The 22426-nt window shown below is 39.6% G+C and overlaps 1 protein-coding gene across 4 annotated transcripts in view; it reads right to left on the bottom strand.

The window, feature by feature from the left end:
- The window catches only part of ALMS1 (ALMS1 centrosome and basal body associated protein), a 93701-nt gene that overhangs the window by 60655 nt on the left and 10620 nt on the right, over nt 1–22426 (bottom strand). For 3 of the 4 annotated variants that reach the window (XM_058667974.1, XM_058667977.1, XM_058667975.1), the window contains 5 exons: nt 19902–20878; nt 18896–18999; nt 17712–17871; nt 3097–8340; nt 1950–2083 (listed from right to left, as the gene is read on the bottom strand). In XM_058667974.1, the coding sequence (XP_058523957.1) occupies nt 1950–2083; nt 3097–8340; nt 17712–17871; nt 18896–18999; nt 19902–20878 (6619 nt within the window). The remainder of the gene's footprint in view (nt 1–1949; nt 2084–3096; nt 8341–17711; nt 17872–18895; nt 19000–19901; nt 20879–22426) is intronic. The other variant, XM_058667976.1, reaches the window with a different exon arrangement.

Raw genomic sequence — 22426 nt, 5'->3', positions numbered from 1 at the left:
TCTTACCTTTTTCTTTACCCAAACTTCTACCAGCCACATATCAACCTAACTGGAGCCAATTCCTGTTTGTTTTGCAGCTAGTCATGATATTACTAAATTTATTTTGTGGTATAAGCAAGAGTTACCTGCAACTGTGATTCTTGACCTTAAAACCCAGTTATTCATCTCCCCACTACTACCACTATCACCATTACTCTCACTAGCTGTAAATGGTGATGCTGGTGCAACCTTAAAAGTCAAACATGAGGACAGCCGAACTGCTCAGCCAGCTTGCGTTATTGGACAATTTCAAGGAATAGACTGCATTCACTCTGGATTGTGAAAGAAAAACGGGGTCTGCACAGTGGCATTGCAAATTAACTCTCTGCCTGTGGCTCCAGTATTTCACTTGGGCACCAGCTCACGTCCCAACTGTTCCAGTTCTGGTCCAGTTCCACCTTTACAGTTTAGGAAAGCAGCAGAGTCCTCGGGCCCCTGTACCCATGTGGGAGACCTGGAAAAAGCTCAGCTTTAGCTGTGGTGGTAGCCATTTGAGGAATGAACCAGCAGGTGGAAGATCTCTCTCTCCCTCTATAATTCTGACTTATAAGAAAAATAAATCTTTGGAAGAAAACAGTTCATTCTGCAATGCACAAAGCAAGAAATCAGGCAGGGCTCAGCACGATAGCCTAGTGGCTAAAGTCTTCACTTGCATGTGCCTGGGATCCCAGAAGAGTGCTGGTTTGTATCCTGGCTGCTCTACTTCCCTTCCAGCTCCCTGCTTGTGGCCTGGGAAAGCAGTCAAATATGGCCCAAAGCCTTGGGACCCTGCACCCACGTGGGAGACCCGGAGGAGGTTCCTGGTTCCTGGCTTCATATCAGCTCAGCTCCATTACAGCCATTTGGGGAATAAACCAGCCAATGCAAAATCTTTCTCTGTCTCTCCTTCTCTCTGTGAATCTGACTTCCAATAAAAATAGATCAAAGTTTAAAAAAAAAGTCAGTTACCACTCGATTATCAAACTGTACAAAGGATTAAGGGTGGTGAACCTTACTGAAGTTGGAGCTAAGCAGGGGTCTCTGTCAAGGTAAGAGGTAAAAAAGATATGAATGAGGGGAACACAAAGAATTTCAATGACATTTGGTAATGCTGTTTCTCAAGCTGAAATGTTGATATGCACAAATTACTTCTATTTTTCCTTTATATAAATGTTTCATATGAACTTTTTCCTATGCATGAAACAGTTCATCACAGGAGGAAAATATTTTTAAAAACAAAGTTCATTCTGGACCAGAGAATATTTCCTGCAAATAGACTGCCTACCAAGATATTACTCTTATGAGAATATATGGCTAAATTTAGTTATTTAGTTTTGTGTGTGTATCAAATTAAATCTTAATTTTCTAAGAGGATAAAATTTTCCCAATACATGACTTTGAAACTAGTCAAAACTTCTACAATCTGGATCTGGCAGCGTAGCCTAGCGGCTAAAGTCCTCGCCTTGAACGCCCCGGGATCCCATATGGGCGCCGGTTTTAATCCCGGAAGCTCCACTTCCCATCCAGCTCCCTGCTTGTGGCCTGGGAAAGCAGTCGAGGACGGCCCAATGCTTTGGGACCCTGCACCCATGTGGGAGACCTGGAGGAGGTTCCTGATTCCCGGCTTCGGATTGGCGCAGCACCGGCCGTTGCAGCTCACTTGGGGAGTGAATCATCAGATGGAAGATCTTCTTCTCTGTCTCTCCTCCTCTCTGTATATCTGACTTTGTAATAAAATAAATAAATCTTTAAAAAAAATTTCTACAATCTAATTATTAAACCTTAATTTTAGAAGAATTAAGATTCCTAATATTTTAGCAAAGGATTGTCAGTGATCTTAGATAGGATAACATCAAAGCCTGAAGAAGATATTCAAAGTCCATCAGCCATTTTTATGTATTTCTCCTTTTAATTGCTTGATTTCTTTATACCTTGGACAAGTCAGTTGTTCTCCCATGACCAAACAACTCTGCCTTGATCTCTTCAACTTTTCTCCTGTCATCTTCATTTAATTCTGAAATAGAGTATCCACACTCGTGTGCTAAGTTAAGCTTCAGATTCCAGGCTGAAGAGAAAGTATGGGAACACTTGAGATAATAAAATACAACACTGATAATTTCTCAATTATCTTAAGAGCACAGATGGCCACCAATTTAATACCGAGCACAATGCTTGTGTGTCCATGCAATTGCATGACAGGAAAATAGGTTTTTTTTTAATATTTTTATTTTGAATTTTGAATTATGTGGTACATTTTTATATAGGCTGGGATTCCCCCCGAGGCTCCCACCCCCTTACTTTAAATAGCTTTCAATAATTTTATCTTAATCTTCCTTCTAATCAAGAGCATCCATTTTTCTCCCACTTTAGCTCCTGCTATAGTTACTGCCACTTCCATGAGATGTGATAACATATGAAATGCATAAGAAATTAACATCAGGGTCGGTACACTGCCTTACTGGCTAATCCTTTGCATCCCAATATAGGTGGCAGTTCACATCCCAGCTGCTCCACCTCCCTTCCAGCTCCCTACTTATGGCCCAGGAAAGCAGTAGAGGATGGTACAAAGCCTTGGGATCCTGTACCCACAAAGGAGATATGAAGAAGCTCCCGGCTTCAGATCAACATAGCTCTGGGTGTTGCAATTACTTGGGGAGTGGACCAGCAGACAGAAGATCTTTCTACATCTCCTCTCTGTAAATCTGCCTTTCCAATAAAAATAAAACAAATCTTTTTAAAAAAATGTAGAGCAGATCAAATAGGAGGCTTTTTGCTGATCCCAAAATAAATTATATTGGGAGGATAAACGAAGCTTTAGGGGCCCAAAAGTCCATGCTACCTCCCTATTCTTCATCAGACATAAAAATCTACTCCTGAAATACTACATTCAGACTAGCACAACATACACTGTAACTTTTGCCACATTATTGACTAAAATGGGCTCCACTGGACTGCTGGTGGAAAATACAATTATTCTTGCAGTCCTACTGGAAAACAAATGTAGAACTCCAAACAAGCGGTTAAACGACAAAGTTTCTAAGCAGGAACCTACCTTTACGACAATCCATGATGTCTTACCTCGTGCTCGCGCTCGGACCCGACACTCCTCCTCTTCCGCGTTCCTGAGTATCTGTTTGGCATGATTCAGTGATGACTCACACTGCAGGAGGTTTTTCACATGGGTAGCCAGCGAGTCTATACTACCACCACAATCGTCACTCTCTGACATACCCTCTTCCTCTCTGCTATCTGATATGCTTGTCTTAGCTGAAGCATATGGAAAGAAGTTTAGAAGAACATCAGAAACTGATTCCAAAGACTCGGGTAAACTACTTTCCCATGAGCACGAAGTATTTCCATCACTTGCATCACTACTTGAGTCACTTTTTATAATAGTCATCACAGGGATAATGATTTTCTGCCCCACAGTTCCACTATACCCTTCAGGTTCAGGCCTCATTACTGATTTGGCTGCTTCATATCGCCTAAGAGTTTCATCTAAAGACACTCTGGCTTCACATTCTGCTTCCTGCAGTGGACTTCTAACTGCAGTTGAACTAATAAATTCCCAATTTTCAACACCTCTCTGGCATTTGAAACTTGTCTGTGTGCCAATATCCTTCAGTATGCATCTGTTGCTTGGGCTTTCCTCTCTGAATGGCTGTCTCGGGAGCAACTCGCCATCAGATACATCAGTTATGGAAGGTTCTTTGAAGCAAACTACCTTCTTAGACCGGATATCTGAAACATCACTAACATCTCTAAAAGGAACAAGGGGAGCAGACAAATTGCATCGTTTCAATGCTATATTTTCGGCCTCCATTAACAGCATCTGAATCTCTTTGAGAGTTTTGGAACTACTGCCTGTATCCCGGATTTCCTCAGAGCCAACATCCCCCAAACCTGAACATTCTGGCTTATTTATTACAACCCGATCATCAGCCAGAGAATTTAAAGGCATACCGTTTGAAATAACAGTGCAGTCAGAAGCAGGCAAGTTATCGATTAGCCTTTGGACATGTTCTGAAACATGCTTCTCACCGTATGAGTAAGTACCAGGGCAAACTGCTGGTAACCCAGTTACGTGTTCAGCTTTACCAAGACCACTTGAGGCCTTCAGAGCATTTTCAGTTAGATGTCTATCTGGCAAATCCTTTGGACAAATACTCAGTTTTTCTCTCTGTGAAAAGGAACAAGGAGGAATTGTTGGCAACACTGCTTTCTGGTCAGCTGATCCAAGAACTGTTGAAACCTTTAGTGCATCTTCAGCTTGATGTACGTCTGGCAATTCTTGAGGGTAGAAGGTATTGGGTTTCTCTCCCTGTAAACAGGAACTAGAGAGAGGTATTAGTATTCCAGTATTTATATCAGTTGGTTCTGGAACAGTTGAAATTTTTAGAGTATCTTCACTTTTCTCTTTATCTGGCAACTGCTGTTGAAATAAAATGCTAGGTTTCACTCTTTGAGAATAAGAACTACGAAAAACTGTCAGTAACGGAACCTTCTGGTCATCTGGTCCTGTTAAAATTGAAACCTTAGGTTTCTCTCCTTGTGAGTAGGAACGATGGGTCGGTGCTGGTAATTCAGTTTTTTGATCATCCGCTATACTCACAATTGATATTTTGAATTTCTCTTTCTGTGGATGAGAACTAGATGGTACTATAGATGTCCTCTCCTGATCAGCTAATCCGGGAACAGCTGGGGCATTCAACGCCTCTTCAGATAGTTGACTGCCATAAAAACCAGCAGACTTCTGACTTTCAGAGTGGGGAACAGGAGGTGTTGATATTCCAGTCTTCTGGTCACCTACTTCCGGAAGAACAAAAGCATCTGCAGCTTCTTCAGTTACACCGAGCAACTCCTGATGATGAACAATACTTGATTTCTCTTTTCGTGTGTATGAACCAGAGGACACTATTTCTATCTTCTGATCAGCAGGTCCAGGAACCTCTATTGATTTCAAAGCTACTTCAGTAAGATCTGGCAATTTCTGCTGGTAAGAAACAATGGCCTTCTCTTCATTTGAATAAGGGGTGGAGGATGCTATTCCAATCTTATGGTCAGTAGACTCTGAAATCCCTAAAACTTTCAAAGCTGATTCAGTAAGATCTGGCAACTCTGGCTGGTGAGAAACACTAGGTTTACCACTCGTGGGGTCAGTTGGTCCTGGAACACCTGAAACTTTTAGAGACTTTTCAGTTGGATAACTAACTGGCAAATCCTGTTGGTAAGAGATAGTAGGTTTCTCTCTCTGAGAGTAGAAAGAAGCTACAGTAGGAGTCCCAGTGTTCTGGTGAACTGGTCCAGCGACATCGGAAACTTTCAGACTTTCGTCAGTGAGTTGACTGTCTGACAGTGTTTGTTGATAGAAAATAACGGGCTTCTCTCCAAGTGAGTAGTGATCAGGGGATGCTATTGGTGCCCCAGCCTTTTGGTCTGTGGGAATAGCTAATATGTTCAAGTTTTCTTTAGGCAGAGGATGGTGGAAAATAATGGCCCTTTCTCCAAGAGAGTAAGAACTTGAAGGTACTGTTGGTACGTCAGGCTTCTGCTCAATTGAGCCCAAAACAACTAAACCTTTCAGAACCTCTTCAGTCAGATGACTATCTGGTAAGGACTGTTGATAGAAAATAATGGACTTCTCTCCAAGTGACTGGGAAGCAGAGGATACTGTGGATGTCCGTGCCTTCTGGTCAGCTGGCCCAGCAGCAGCAGCAGAAACATTCACAGCCTCTTCAAATATATGACTATCTGATAAGCTCTGCTGGTAAAAAACACGAGTTTCTCCAGTACGTGAGTGGGAAGGAGAGGTGATGGCTGTTTTTCCAGTCTTCTGGTCAACTAAGCCAGGAGCAGTTGAAGCATTCAGAACCTCTTCAGGTGTGAGACCATCAGGGTGTGGATAAAAAACAACGGACTTCTCTCCAAGGGAGTAGGAACTTGAAGGTACTGATGCTGTCCTAGTCTTCTGGTCAGTTAATCCAGGAGCAACTAAACTTTTCAAAGACTCTCCAGTTATAAGGCTACCTGGCAAAGACTGTTGGTAGAAAATATCAGGTTTCTCTCTTTGTGAGTGGAAAGTAGAGGACACTGCTGCTGTTCCTATCCTCTGCTCAGCTTGCCTAACAGCAGCTAAAGCTTTCAAAGACTCTTCAGTTAGAGGACTGTCGGGCAGCTTCTGATGATAGAAAACACTGGGCTTTTCTCTGTGTGAGTTGAAAGTGGAAGTTACACTTGGTATCCCAAACTTCTGGTCGGCTGGTGCAGAAAGAGTTGAAGCTGTCAGAGACTCCTGAGGTGCACCACTACCTGGCGGGGTTGGCTGGTAGAAAATAACAGGCTGTCTCTGTGAATACAAACTAGAAGGTACTGTTGGTATCCCAGTATTCTGGTCAGCAAATTCAGGGACAATTGAAACCTTCAGAGGCTTTCTAGTTGGATGACTATCTAGCAAGTCCTGCTGGTAAAATATACTGGGCCTCTCTCTATGTGAGTAAGAACCTGGAGATCCTGTTGGTATTCCAGCCTTTTGATCAGCTGCTCTAGTATCAACTGAAACGTTCTGAGCCTCTTTAGCCAGATGACCGTCTGACAACTCCTGTTGGTAGAAAACACCAGCTTTGTCTCTCTGTGAGTAGGCACTAGAGGATACTGCTGCTGTTTCAGCCTTCTGCTCCGCTGCTCTAAAAACAGAAACTTTCAGACCTTCTTCAGGTAGATGACTATCACGTAGGCTCTGTTGAGAGAAAAGAATGGGCTGCTTTCTTAAAAAGTAGGAACTAGACAATTCAGCTGGCAATCCAGTCGTCTGATCACTTGGCCTGGGAACAACGGAAACTTTCAGAGGTTCTTCAGTTTTAGGACTGTCTGGGAATGTCCGCTGGTAGACAGCACTGGGCTTCTCCCTAGGTGAGTAGGAAGCAGAGCTTACAGTTGGTATCCCTGTCTGCAGGTCAACTAGTTCGTAAGCAGCTGAGAACTTCCGGGCTTCTTCAATTTGCTGACTGTCCGGCAACTCTTGTTGATAGAAAATACTAGGCTTTTCTCTCTTTGAGTAAGTAGATGGTACTATTATTATCCCAGTCTTGTGGTCAGCAGGTCCAAGAGCAGCTGAAAATTTACGGGCTTCTTCGATTCGATGATTGTCCGGCAACTCTTGTTGGTAGAAAACACTAGGCCTTTCTCTCTTTAACTGCGTAGATAGTACAGCTGTTGTCCCAGTATTCTGGACAGGAGGTCCAAGAGCAGCTGAGAATTTGCGGGCTTCTTCGATTCGATGACTGTCTGGCAACTCTTGCTGGTAGAAAATACTAGGCCTTTCTCTCTGTGAGGAGGGAGCAGATGGTACTGTTGCACTGGTCTTCTGCTCAGCAGGTCCCGGGGTAGCTGAAAACTTCCAAGCTTCTTCAATTCGAGGACTGCCTGATAACTCTTGTTGATAGAAAATACCAGGCTTTTCTCTCTGTGAGAAAGAAGCAGATGGTACTGTCGTTGTCCCAGTGTTTTGGTCAGCACGTCCAGGAGCAGCTGAGAATTTTAAAGGCTGATCAGGTATATGGCTTTCTGGCAAGGCCTGTTGGTATAAAATATGAGGCTTCTCTCCATGTGAATAGGAAGTAGAGGTTACAGTTGGTGTCCCAGTCTTCTGGTCAACCGGTCTATTAGCAGCTGAACCTTTCAGAGCCTCCTCAGTTAAATTACTATCAGGCAATTCCTGTTGGTAGAAGACAACAGGTTCCTCTCTCTGTTTGTAGGCAGGAAAGGTTCCAGTTGGTATACTAGTTTTCTGGTCAGCAGGTCTGGAGGCAGCAGAAACTTTCAGACCCTCTTCAGGTAGATGACTGTCTGGAACAGTTTGTTGATAGAAACTATTGGACTTCTCCCTGTATGAGTAAGAACTAGGTTGTATTACTCCTTTCCCAGTTGTCTGGTCAGCTGGTGTAGGAACAGTTGAGATCTTCTGAGACTTCTCAGTTACAGGGCGATCTGGTAAAGTCGGCTGATTCAAAGTCCCAGGCTTCTCCCTCTGTGAATAGAAAGGAGCAGGTACGGTTGGTGCCCCAGTCTTCTGGTCAGCTGGGCCAGGAACACCTGAACCTTTCAGAGGTTCTTCAGTTGGATGACTATCTGTCAGTTCCTTCTGGTTAAGAAGATCAGCATGTTGACCAATAGTACTCTCTCGAGAATGTGCAACCAACTGAGGCAAGTCGTCGGCAGATGATGATAAGTGAGATCCAGTGTCTGAATCTCCAGGAGTGGCAGTAAAGACAGATTTCAAGTTGGATGGAGTGATTTCAGCTAAATTTCCTTTAGAAGTGTCTCCTAAAGTAAAAGAGATATGTTAATGTATTTTCTTTTCAAAGCAAAGGGAAAGTAACAGTCTGCCTGTTTATAGGATATATGAATCCCAATTTTGGTTTTTATTTATTTATTTATTTATTTGAGAAGCAAATAGATAATCAGATAGACAGAGAGGCATTGTGAGCTCCCATCCACTAGTTTACTCCTCAAATATTCACCAAGGGCCATCACTAGACTGTACTGAAGCAAAAGCCAGAAATTTAATACAGGTCTCCCATGTAGTTGGCAAGGACCCAACTATTTAATATATCACTCTTACCTCTTGGGCTATACATTAGTAAGTAGGCAAAATGAGGAGCAGAGCCAGAACTCAAGCTGCAGCACTAAGACTCCTAACAAGTATATTAACCATTAGGCCAAATCCTGCCCATCATCTTAAATCTTGGGTTTGCAAAGAATTGTTAGTGGCATGGGAAAATTCAGTTCAACCTAAGACTTTATTTCATCCTATGTACAGGCTAATCATTATATCATGTATACTGGCAACCACAAACGCTTTTAAATTTCACTATATGGCAAAGCATCACCAGCTTATTTCCAAAGGTTCTCCTTGCCCCCTAATCCCGCAGAAGCAATACCACATGACCCAGATGAATGTTACACATGAATAAGTTTAACTGACTTTCTCAATAAATGTAAACTGTATAATATATAGCTATTTTGAGTACATGAAACTGTAAGAGATTCCCAGGATTACACTGATAGATTTGAACTTAAGTCTATATGGCATGGGAACTGCTGACAGTTTTGTTAAGACCTAACTATAGAAATACCGTTAAGAAGGGTTAGGAAGAATATGAAAGTCTAAGCAGCACAATCCAAAATAGCTTCCTACATGAACAGAAGTTTTCTATATCTGCATTAAAACACGGTAATTCAGGCCAGGCACAGTTGCCTAGAGGCTAAAGTCCTTGCCTTGAATGTGCTGGGATCCATATGGGTGCTGATTTTAATCCTGGCAACCCCATTTCCCATCCAGCTCCCTGCCTGTGGCCTGGGAAAGCAGTTGAGAACAGCCCCAGGCCTTGGGTCGCCAGTTCTAATCCTGGCTGTTCCACTTCCCATCCAGCTCTCTGCTTGTGGCCTGGGAATGCAGTAGAGGATGGCCCAAAGCTTTGGGACCCTGCACCCGTTTGCGAGCCCCGGAAGAGCTCCTGGCTCCTGGCTTTGGATCAGCGCAGCACTGGCCACTGCAGTCACTTGGGGAGTGAATCATCAGACAGAAAATATTTCTTTATGTTTCTCCTCCTCTCCATATATATATGACTTTTCAATAAAAATAAATAAAACTTAAAAAAAAAAAAGATACTTATAGTCTTAACACAATGCCAATAACATCAAAGTTGTATATTTTTTGTGTTGCATTCTCTTAACTGATTTTAAAGGCAACTTTGAAATACATAAAATAATAAGTATGCAATAATATTATAGAAATTTAATATATTACACAATAAACAAAAGGAGATGAATAGGGAACAAAGCTGAAATAGAATTCAGAAATGATAAAAAATAGTAACAAATACACAGGAACAAAATTAAGAGGGTAAAAAACTAATGTTAATAAAACAAACTCTATAAATAAATACATGTTCTACATCCTTCACCTTCATCAAAATATAAAATATTACACTAATAACTGTACAAATATAACAATGTATTTGGGACCTTATAACATACATAAGCAAAATTTCTAAACATTAATAGCATCAAGAAAGAGGAGACATAGAGTAACACAGAAGTGAAGTTTCTGGATCCCACCAGCATTGAACAAGTATAAATTGGAAGTACATTCTAAAAGTTAAGATAAATATTAAGTCCTAGATTAATCTCTCATATTAACCTTCATTGTAAATTAACTAGCAAGGAAAACCCCAAAGAAATTAAGGTGTCACACTAAAATATATTCACACAGTGCAATAAAAAGCAGTAAAGTAAAAGCGAAAAACAAAAACAGGAGACAGATGGAAGACAAAGGCAATCAGGAAACTCTAAATCCAATCATACAGCTAATGTGTTAAGTATGAACAGGCTAAACAATCACATCAGAAAAGGAAGGCTGTTAGGCTAAACTAAAAATTTAAAACGTAAGATTGACTATATGCTGCTTACAGGAGATGTAGTTCTGAATTAAAAATATTCTAATAGGTGCTAAGTGACAGGATGAAATAAGATATACCATATAAATGGGAATTATAAGAGCCGGAGTGTATTTAGACAAAAGCACTCTAGAAAAACAAGAAAAAACGCTACTAGAAAGAATAATTATAATAAAAAGGCCAATTTATCTTAAATTTACAACAATTACAAATAACATGGCCTTCACGGCACTGTTTTACAAAACAAAGCAAATCCAAGAGAAAGGGAAAAGATAATCATAAAGATTTCAATACTCTACTTTAGAAAGTGGAGAAAGCAACTAGGCAGAAGATCAACAGGATACAGAAGACTTGACCCCAGAAACCCACTAGAACAGAGAGACATCTATAGAACACACCACTTAACAACAGCAGAACACAGCCTCCTCAAGCACAAACTACATTCTACAGTATAAACTACATACAAAGTCTCAATAAATTTAAAAGAACTGAAATCATACAATGTATTTTCTACCAAAAACTGAATCAAATAAAAAACTAATATCAGAAGAAAATACAGTATATGGAAATTACATAACACATTCCTAAATAACCAAAGTTAAAAAAGGAAAAATCAAGATTGAAACTAGAAAATGCTTTCAGATGAATTAAAACAAAAATATGGCAAACTAAAACAGAGAAGGAAGCTGAAGGAGTCTGAAATTGGATAAATTTATAAAGAAGACCTACATTAAAAAGAAAGGTTTCAAATCAACAGCCTAAATACCCAGAAGAAAACAAGACAGAAACAAGATACAAAATAAATGAAAGTAAGGAAATAATAAAACCTAAAATGGAAATAAATAAAAATTAGAAAAGCAGAAAAATATAGTCTCGGGGAAAGCAAAAACAAACAAGCAAAAAAAAAAAAAGAGAGACCACACAAAATTTTATAGCAATTGCAAACAGTAAAAAGCTTAATTCTGAGACAGTAAAAAATCACATGCTAAAGGTTTATTTACTTACTGCTCCAGGATTGAATAAAAAATTACAAGGCATGTTAAAAGTTATAAAGTAGTCAGAATATAATTAGACCAAACAGATTTTTCTTTTTCATGTTCTGAGGACTACTGAGGCCATGACTAACAAAACTGCCTCTTCAGACAAACAACGCTTGTCTGTGAATTCCAGAAATTGCCCTTGAGAAAGCCTGTTGAATCAGCCAAGTGTGGCCCTCTCCAGACAGCATGACCAGAGGTTTAAAGTCTTTATAACAATGTAAAGAGGAGCAAAAAACTCATGGCACAGTGACCACAGACCCTAGACAGGAGTCTTCTTCTGTTGGTGGGCTTTAAATACAATATCTTACTCTTAGATTTCAGTCAAAGAACGCTTTTGTAGCTGCTTAGCTTTGTAGAGCATCTTGCAATTCCTTCCTCACGGTAAAAGCCAAGCCAACAACTTTCTTAAAGAAGCTGCACTGACATCCAAGACAGCCTGCTATCATGGCAGGTGACTCATCAGCCCAGCCACCTCTGCATTCCTTAAAAACTCCAAACTGTTCTCACTGAGCAGGACTGCTCCTGAGACCATGAAGTCAGCTGTGATCCTTTCCACTGGTAGATTTAAACTGTGATTTTCTTCCACTCCTCCGAACGGGCACTAATGACAAGGACCATCCTTTCAGTCACATGAAAACATCAAACAACAGAGGCAGACTCAAGATATGGCAGAGATTCTGAAATGATCAATTAACTATGATTAAGATACCTATGGCTCTAAAACAGGACATGGTAAAACAGGACAGAACAGATGGGTAACACAAGCAGACATATGGAAACTGTAAGACAAAGAAAAAAAAAGTACTAGAGTAATGATGCCTTTGATGGGCTGATTACCAGTCTGGACATAAACAAGGAAATTATCAGTGCGTTTTAAGATGGGCAAATAAAAGTTTGCCAAACTGAAAAGCCAAAAGAAAAAAGAATGAAAACTAAGACAAGAGAAAAGAGTATCTATAGATTTTAGGACAATTTCTAAAAATGTTAATTTAGGGGAGGTGGGTGATTAAAACATGAAAAGCCTTTGCCATGCCATGCTGTAATTCACAAGAGGACAGTCACAAGAACACATTTTCAGACAGATAAATCAGTGTCTGTGATGGCGAAATTAGGTATCAACTTGTCTGAATTATGAGATACCCAAACAGCTGGTAAAACATTATTCTATGTTTGTATGTGACTGTGTTAATCGAAGAAACTGTACTAAGTAAGGGAGATACGTGAATCCATCCAATTGGCTGAAACTTGGATAGAAAGACCTAAGAAAGGCGCACTTATTTGTTCTTGTGCTTTCTCCTGTCTTGATATTCTTCTCCTGCCCATGAGTATTAAAACTCCAGGTTGTCTGGCCTTTGGACTCAACACTTGGAAAAGCAGGCAGCCAGGTTCTAAAATATTTGAACCTAGACTGAGCTACCACTCTCTTCCCTGGTCCCTCAAGCTGCTGACCTGGACTCAGTGGCAGGCTTCCTGGGTTTTCCAGCAGACAGATGACCTAACAAGACTTCCTTACTTCCACAACCAAATAAGCCAATAAAAATAAATCCCCCCTCCCTCCATCCATCCATATATCCATAGCCATCTAAACTACTGGTTCTGTCTCTCCAGAGAATCCTGACTTATCAGATTAACAAAAACACTTCTGATATAATTAGGACATTGAGACAATCATTTAAACTCTGACCATATCTGAAATAGGCGATTAGACAAACAGTAAATACTACCAGCATCCTCTCCCATCATTCTATCACTGCCTTGCATTTTCTTACCTTAATTCTACCCACTATTCATTACACCCTTCCTCTGTGCATTTTGAAATCACGATACCACTTAGTAAACAGCTTTTCTCAAAATTCTCATTAAAAAAAAACCCATTTTTAAAATCTTAAGACACTACTGCCTTTGTCGCTTTCCCCCATGGATCACAGACCCTGGAAATGAACAGATGGAATGTGAAATTTAAGTATTTCTCACAATCATTTCCACATCACTACTTTCCATCCTCCTCAAATAAAAAAGCACACAACTGAGAGCTCCTTTACTGAAGCTTAGGTTACATACTCTAACATCCTCTATCATTTTCCTCTGGCAACTTCCAGTTATTTCTACTCATGATTTGAAAATTTCAAGGTCTGATTTATAGGATTTCCCAAAATCTCGGATCCTACATTAATCAGAAAACATTCATGGTGACAATTTTTACCTGGCAGTTGGGATGCTGGCTTAGATGTCTGAATCCCATATCAGAATGCCTAGGTTATGACTGCCAGCTCTTGAATCCAGTTTCCTACAATTGAAGACCCTGGGAGGCAACAGTGAGGGCACAAATAATTAAGTTCCTACCACCCATGTGGGTGACCTGAATTAAATTCCAGGCTACTGACTTTGGCTGATCCCATTCTTGATTGTTGTAGGCATGTGGAAAGTGAACCAGCAGATCAAAGCATCTTTCTTTCTTTCTCCTATTGATTTCCTATCTGGGATATGATGAATAGTACTAAAAATAAACATGCAAAATCAAATGTCCCCTCCACATTTAATTTCCTTTGGATAAACACTTCAGTAATGTTATTGCTGGGTCATTTGGGGCTTCTATTTTTGCCTTTTGACCCCTCATACTCTTTTCCATTAACAGCTAAACCCTGCCAACGGTATATGAACATCTATCATCCCATTCTCTCCGGGCCTATAGGTTTCTGCCAAGAGGTCCACATCTAGTCCAACGGACACTGACACCTTAATCTTTCTCTGTTGCTGCCTTTAGAATTCTTGCTCGGGTACTTTTAGCAGTTTGACTCAGCTTTGAAGATGATCTTTCCTGGCCAAATTCATTAGGGTTTTGAGTTTCCTGGACCTGAATGTCAGTATCTTACATAAAATCTGCAAAACTTTCAGCAATTCTTTCATTGAGTAGGTTTCTTCTACCCCTTGCCCCTCTTCTTGTCCTTCTGAAATACCCATAATGCAAACATTTGTTAATCCAATGGCATCCCAATCCAATTGCTCTGTTTAATTTTTTTTAAGTTTTACTTGTTTCCTTTATCTTTTCTTTTTAAAAATCAGACTGAGTTATTTCAAAGGATCTATCTTCAACCTCAGAAATTCCCTTCCTTTAATTATTCATTTCTGCTCAGGCTTTCAACTGAATTTGAAATTCCATTTATTGAATCCTTTATCTCCAAGATTACTCATTATTTTTATTACGATATCTTTTTACTGAATTTCACATTCATAACATGAACCAAACACCTTTTTTTGAAATATCTGCATGCATTTTCTTGAAATCTCACTAAGCATAATCAACTCATTCTTTTACTTTCTTAATTTTCTTTCTTTGGGGTCTGGAGTTAGAGCTGTTATTTCCCTTTGCAAGCATTACATTAACCAGCTTTTTGTTTCTTATGTGGTATTGTGCAACTGGTGTTCCTACCAATTTTGTAAGGTAACTTTCTTTTTTTTTTTAAAGATTTATTTATTTTTTTATTACAAAGTCAGATATACAGAGAGGAGGAGAGACAGAGAGGAAGATCTTCCGTCTGATGATTCACTCCCCAAGTGAGCCGCAATGGCCGGTGCTGCGCCGATCTGATGCCGGGAACCAGGAACTTCTTTCCAGGTCTCCCACATGGGTGCAGGGTCCCAAGGCTTTGTGCCGTTCTCGACTGCTTTCCCAGGCCACAAGCAGGGAGCTGGATGGGAAGTGGAGCTGCCAGCATTAGAACTGGTGCCTATATGGGATCCCGGCGTGTTCAAGGCGAGGACTTTAGCCACTAGGCTACGCTGCTGGGCCCGTAAGGTAATTTTCTGTTGGCAATCTCCCAAGGGTAGTGATTGGATAGGCTGTTTTGCTGATTTTGGTTCCATGTAAGCACTGTATAATATCCCATGTAGATTCTATAGTGCTAGTCAAAACACTGGCCATGTCTGCATGTGTCTTAGTGGCATAGTCTATAGGAGCTGTAGAACTAAATCATCAGCAAGGATGCAGTTCCTTTAGGTATACCAGGTTCTGGCAGCTCTGAGTGCAGTGCACCTCAACGCAAGCGTGGGAGAACCCTGTAAGTCCTGTGAGAGAGTGCTGTTGGAACCCAGCATCTGTCCAAAACTGATTGATTGATTTCAAATAGGCATGGTATATGGCCTAGTAGTGAATTGGTACACATGTTAAGAGTCTGAGGGAAATAGAAGGTACCAGTAAGAGAGGCTGTCAGAACCCACGGGTTATATGCAAGCTTGTATGGGTCCTCCAGAGACTGACCTCAGGGAGATCTGCTCAGCTGCTTCCCACGACCAAAGGTGGGCGAGTCGGATCAAGCACCTGCTTCTCAGGGACCCAGTGAGTCAAGCTTTTGAGAACTGGCTGATTTACTGCTTCTTGAAATTACTGTAAGGTAAAGAAGGACCTCCCCGGAAAGAGGTGAACTCTTGTAAGGATACTAAGATGCTTCCAAGGGCCATTTATCTGTTTCCTTGGGCATCTGAGGACTATGAGGCTCAGGATAGACTACCTTGCTGCTTCACAGGACCTCAACTCAACAGCAACTCAAAATGACACCATTCAAGAAAGAACCTGCATAGACTGAAGGTGAGGCATGGTCTGGGTTCTTTTTCCAAAGCAATGCAGTAGTGTGGTAACCCAGTGTCTTTGCAAAACTGGTGCCTGAAAGGATCTTTGGACTCTCCACCACTAAATTCCTAAGGTGTTTGCGATGTGAATAGGACTTCCTGGAGCCGCCTGTATATCCTTTCCCCACCAAGCAAAATTTTTCTTGGTTTGGATATCAAGAGACTGTAGATGTTATATGTTTAGTCCCTTTCTTAGAAGCCTATGGTGTGCCTCTGTGCTTTACCCTGCGTCACATATCTGCTGTACTCTGACTCTGCCTCAAATACCCCCAGTGAAATGACTATTGTTTTCTCCTTGTTTTGGCTGTTCAAAACATATCTCCTCCACCTCTGCTGTGCTTCCAATGGCTAACTTTTTCCAGTAAAGCGATAGCCCCATTCACTCAGTGACTTATTCAGTTTCTACTATCCAGTCCCTTGCTTATTTCATGGATTTAATCTCCCCTTAACTTGAACTTCATTTAAATCTATTAACTCAATCTGAACAAAATTACCTGGTAAAATTTCTAGCTCTCTGTAATTGATTCCCGGTCATCAAGTCAACTTCATAAGTAAATCTCTTGGCTTTCTATTTGCTTTCAGAACAACAACTAAAATGGCTTTTCTTTCTCTATATAGACTGAAATTAATAGCTCATCAACTCCTCCCTCACTGATTTGCTTCCATTGATATCCTTCTACCCAGCCCATTCAATAAATCCCTCAACCCTTCAATTCCTATAAATCACCTTCTCCATTCCAGAGAAGGAAAAGATCGGAAATTCCACACAGAATCGTGTTATAAAAACATTGTCTCCAACCTCAAATTACTTCTTACAATTAGCTGGCAAATCTTTTACTTGTCCTTGGTAAGATCCATCTCACATTCATTTCAACATAAATTCTGTCTTCTACAAGTCTTAAACTCTTTAACTTTCCTCTGTCACTCCTCACTTTCCTCTGCAGATAATCCTGCTCAAAAATTGATAAGAGATCAATTACCTGTATCCATTTTTTGTGTACTGGCAATCAATCAATTCCTTTTTCTTTTTAAGTCACATAAAGAATATAGAAACTAATATTAGACTCATTCATGCAATTCTGTTTTAAGCATTGTCATGGAGAAAGCAACAACAACAAAAAATGTCAAATGGTTTAGCTAATAAAAGTTTTGGTTTGATTTGCTACAGGCTATGTGTATTTATTTCCCCAACATTTATATGCCAAAAATCTTACCTCCAAGATGATGGTATTTGGAGGCAGGGCCTTTGGAAAGATCAGATCATGAAGGAAATTATAAAAAGAACCCAGAGAGAACAAGAACAGACCTTTACTACCTTGAATCTGCCTGTATCTGGATCTGAGACTTCCTAGCCTCTAAAACTGTAAAGAAATTAATTTGTGTTCTTTAGATGTCAAATTTAAAGTAGCACGGTGTTTCTGGAACAGAGGTCTATAGCAACTAAAAAAAAAGACTGATAAATACATTTGATCCAAAGAATTCAATTATAGGAACTCAAAAATAAAGTATTACTAAGGCATGGTAATATTTTTCATAAGCTAGTCATTTAATATTTCCTTTTACTACATACCTGGTAAATATTTCGGAGTCTTTGGCACAGCATCAGGAGATACCCTCAACATTCTGAGATTTGAAGAATGATATTCTGATTCTCTGGTTGGTTCATGTGGAACAATCGGAGGCAATTTAGATGAAAAGGACTGATTCATGCCCAGATTAGAATTATCTCCCTATGAAACAGAAAAGAAATAAAGAAAATAAGATGACCTGAATTTCAGACTTCACTGTTAAAGAAAACCCTTTAGCAATATCTGACAAAATCATGTGAGCAATGGAACCAGAAAACATGAGGAAGTTACCATTGTCTAGTACAAACACATAAAATGATAATATGATATCAACATGAAGACAGAAGCAATACATAAATACATGAGGATGTTGCTCACTTGGGAAGGGGACAGTTGGTTCTCTGAGGACACTGACTATTTTGGACATTAGGCACCTCAATATCCTTCCTGGAGAAAACTGGTTCTTGTAATTCTTAAGACACCTCTGAAGTCAACCTTTCAGGAGCTTCTAACAAATATCTGAAAACTCCAGGGACTATTTCTCTCCTGAAGACTAGAGGGGGTAAAAAGTACAATCATTTGAATGTCCCACGAATGAATTCAGTCTTATCACAGTCTCAAAGACTCTCATTGGTACAACATTAAAGAGTTAAGAGTGTATCAAGGTGAAGGGCCTAGGAGCTCCTCACAGACAGCCTTTCCCTGGCATCACAGAACTCCCTAAGTTTTATGATCTATCAAATGTAAACATTTCGTTTATGTCAACTTCTAATAAATTAATGGAGCATACATATTCCTGAGTATTAGGTGAAGACCAAGTTACAAGTCACAAGTTGATATTGGAGGATTTCAAAGAGTTTTTAACACCCATTACCTATTTTGAACTAAAATATTCCTTTACTCATTCATAAACATCAAAAGCAAACAAACAAACTTACAGGCTCTTGAAAATTACACTTCTCCTCAGATGGCTGTTGTAAAGTAGGTTGCCAGTGCTGGGAGGTGTCACAAAGGTCACCAAGCAAATTTCCTAAAGTTACTAGCTCAATGTACTCACCAGTCACATCATATTGCTCACATGTCTGGGAAATAGTAAAAGAGTAAAATAAAAACAAACAATACCGTTTCTTGCAATAATACTAGAAAACTGCATATTTCCCACTAACACTGCTTTACTGTGTCTCACCTCTTTCTGTAGTTCAGCAACTCTTTGACTGGCGACAACAGCACTTGGATCAGGACCATCATCCATGGTAATGCCATCAGACTCAGCCTTGCCCTGCGGGTCCTCTACAAAATAGGAATCATTTTGTATGGTTGTATGTATTCTAACACTGGACTCAGCTCCCTTATGCTGGGGACTTTCACTTCGGACTATATCAGCCTTCAGCACCGTCTCTAGGCCAAACATATTTAATGCTGCATCTTTGGTCAGTGATAAAGCACCTTGTGACTCTGCATCACTTGCTACCAAGTTTGCTGAAGGGCTGCTTTATAGCTGCAGACAAACTTTCAACACTGTTACTAAGGTCTACATTCTCACTCAAGCTACAGCATGAGGAATCTGTAACTTCTTCACAGATTTGCTTCATTAAATCTTGTAAAACCAAAGAATGTGAAGCTGATATTTTGATCAAATAAATAAGGTTTGAAGATCCTACCTTCTCTGCAAGGTCACGAGCAAATACAGACTTTATCTTCCTTTTGGGAAGAAGCATTCCCTTGTTCATTTCATACTGAAATAAAACTTACCATGTTTCACCAAGACCAATAGTCTGGTTGCAAGATTTTTTTTTTTTTTTTTTTTTAAATTAAAGAAGCAGGTGACTTAACCTCTGGGGTAACGAAAGTGGTTTACTGAGCATTTCCTGAAAACTACTAGGAGGTGATTTTAAGTTTGAATACCAATGTAAGAAGCTATCATCACCATCTTTTTTATGCAACAATGGTTTTACTGGTTCAAGCACCACAGGAGTAGACTGATAGCATGGCTGCTTAAGCTCAAAGAAAGAGTTATCATCTTTATAATTAAATGGGGAAAGGCTTTTGGTTCTCTCTCTTGGCTGACATCTGTTAAAGATTTAATGATTTCATTTGGGGTTTCTTTACTGGACTCTCTTCTTTGAGAGACTCAATAGAAGCAGTAACTGCCTCAAAGGCTAAATTTTCAGTTGCATCAACATTTTTCTCACCAAAAACAGGAGTTGCCTTTTGGTTTCTTTCCTCTTGAAAAGACAGTTGTTCTGATGTCTTATCCAAGTTGGATTTAACAGTCTGAAGAAGACTGCCAGAAGCCTCCATCTTAGAAAGATCTTGTCCCCTGGAAAGTATATGTGCTTCTGAAACTTTTACAGAATTACCAGGAACTACAATTTTCCCAATGTATGGTATTTCAGAAGACCCTGGATGCACCTCTGAAGATACTAAATCATTGCTGCTCTCCTCTTGTTTAAGATGCTGAGATAATTCTTTCTGTAGATCTTTGTTTCTTTCATAATCCTCCGAAGAATCCATATTTTGCTTCATCCTGCTCTCAGCCGGGGACCTTAAACAAACACTTTCCAAGTAACGATTATTTGAAGTCAAAGGAATTCCTTTTCTTCTTCCTTCCAACAAACATCGCAAGAAAGAATATGACATTTTATTAGGATGAGGAGTCGTCACTTCACGTGGAAAAGACACACAGCTCTCATCTGATGGACATGTTTCCACTTGCTGGAAAGTCCCCGGCTTCCAGTATTGCATATTGGAACAAGAAGCATCCAAACTGTCACTTCTTTTAGAAGCTGTGTTTTCATCACTTACTTCAGATGAGCCTGACAATGAAACTTGATCTTTATCAATGAAATCAGTTTCTGACTGATGTATATTGTTCTGTGCCTTCCACGACATATATAAACAAGCAGCATCATAATTACCAGAGTCTTTGGGGGTTTTCTGCTCATAAACATTATCAGATGAAATACACAGTTCCTTACTCCCTTGTTCAAGAGGCAGAAGACAGTGCTGAGAGCCCGCAGCTGGAGTACTTACAAGTGGATGCTGAGATATACTAAGGTAACTGCTAACTAAGTCTGAAGCTACTTCCGAGGTAGCCTGGAACAAAGCTTCACTAACTTCAGATGGTCGGGAAAACCAATCCGCATCTTCAGACTTATCAGGAAGTCCCCTGAAATGTTGTAAAAGTTTAGATAAATAAAACATTAAAACACTTAACTTATGAGTGCTAACATGAAATTGCAGAACTAATGACATCAAAATTAAGCTTATTTTAAAAAATTACCCTAAAACTAAAATACATTTAACATACTTATCCTATTGAACATTATAGCAACACAGTTCACTTCAGAGTATACACTATTTTACAGGAAAAAAAAGGAGTTACATGTAGTTCCTAATAACTTGTTTGATCAATATTCAAAACAAAGTTTAAGATTACACTGTAAAACTAACAAAACTAATACATTCAGGCATTTCTTTTAATTTCAGATTCCATGTAAGAATAACAAAATGCCACTTAAATCAAGCTTAATAGAAAAGCGTGTTATAAAGCAAAGCTTCCAAATAAAAAAATCTTACCAAAAAACATATAACTTTAAATTCCTTTAAGGTGGCTAATAACTGAATAAAGCGAAATTTTCTGAAACCAGAAGGTAAACTATTACCCTATGACCTTGATATTATCTGACTTCTGGAACAAGAGACACGAAATCTGATTTTCATATTGCCAAAATAGTGGCCATCTAAATGAAAAATTCAAAATAGTTTTTCTACTACTCTAAGTGTTTAGTTTATCAACTATCACTTATTGCACTTTAAAAATACACTCAAGAAATTATCTACTCCCAAAATACAACAGGACTTAATCATCACTTAACAAACACATGTGTACAGAGTGTTTCTCATAAATTAATATAAAGCAATACATAGCATAATGGCAGAGGTTATAGCTTTTAACCAAAGGTAGCCTTTCTATAGTTTTAAAAGATAGAAAAAGTACACTCTAATGTTAAATAGCTACAAATATGTTTTGAAGAACTCCAGGGCCCAGCATGGTAGCCTACTGGATACAGCCTTCACCTTATATGAGCTGGATCCCAAATGGGTGCCCATTTGTATCCCAGTGGCTTCACTTCCCTTCCAGCTCTCTGCTTGTGGCCTGGGAAAGCAGTCGAGGATGGCCTAAAGCCTTGGGACCCTGCACCCACATGGGAGACCCAGAAGAAGCTCTTGGTTCCTGGCTTTGTATTGGGGCTCAGCTCTGGCTGTTGTGACCACTTGGTGAGTGAACCAGTGGGCAGATCTTTTTCTGTCTCTTTCTCTCTGTAAATCTGACTTTACAATAACATAAATAAGCTTTTTTTTAAATAATAAAAATAAAAAAGAACTCCAGACTTTTTCATTATGATTAAAAAAACATTAATTTAAATATCTATGAATCTCGATACATCTTTTAGCAAAATCTTGCTTTCCCATATTCATAAGGGAGGAACTAGAGCCTCACTCAACAACAGCTGAACAAAATGAGAGCGCAAAACAAGTCAGTGAATGCTTTTTGCAGAACAACAATGAGGAGGGGAATAATAATGGGCAGTATAAAAGGAGGTTTATGAGAAGGAAAATACAAGGTGCCTTCTACACCAAAATGTGCTTGGAATATAGACTACAAAAGAAATTTATGAAGTGAATTAGTCACTTGGCTCATCTCTGTATCATG

This window comes from Ochotona princeps, chromosome 8 (assembly GCF_030435755.1).
Source record: "Ochotona princeps isolate mOchPri1 chromosome 8, mOchPri1.hap1, whole genome shotgun sequence".
Lineage (NCBI taxonomy): Eukaryota > Metazoa > Chordata > Mammalia > Lagomorpha > Ochotonidae > Ochotona > Ochotona princeps.
Note: the sequence above shows the minus strand (reverse complement) of the source record. Positions and strands in the feature narration are given on the sequence as shown.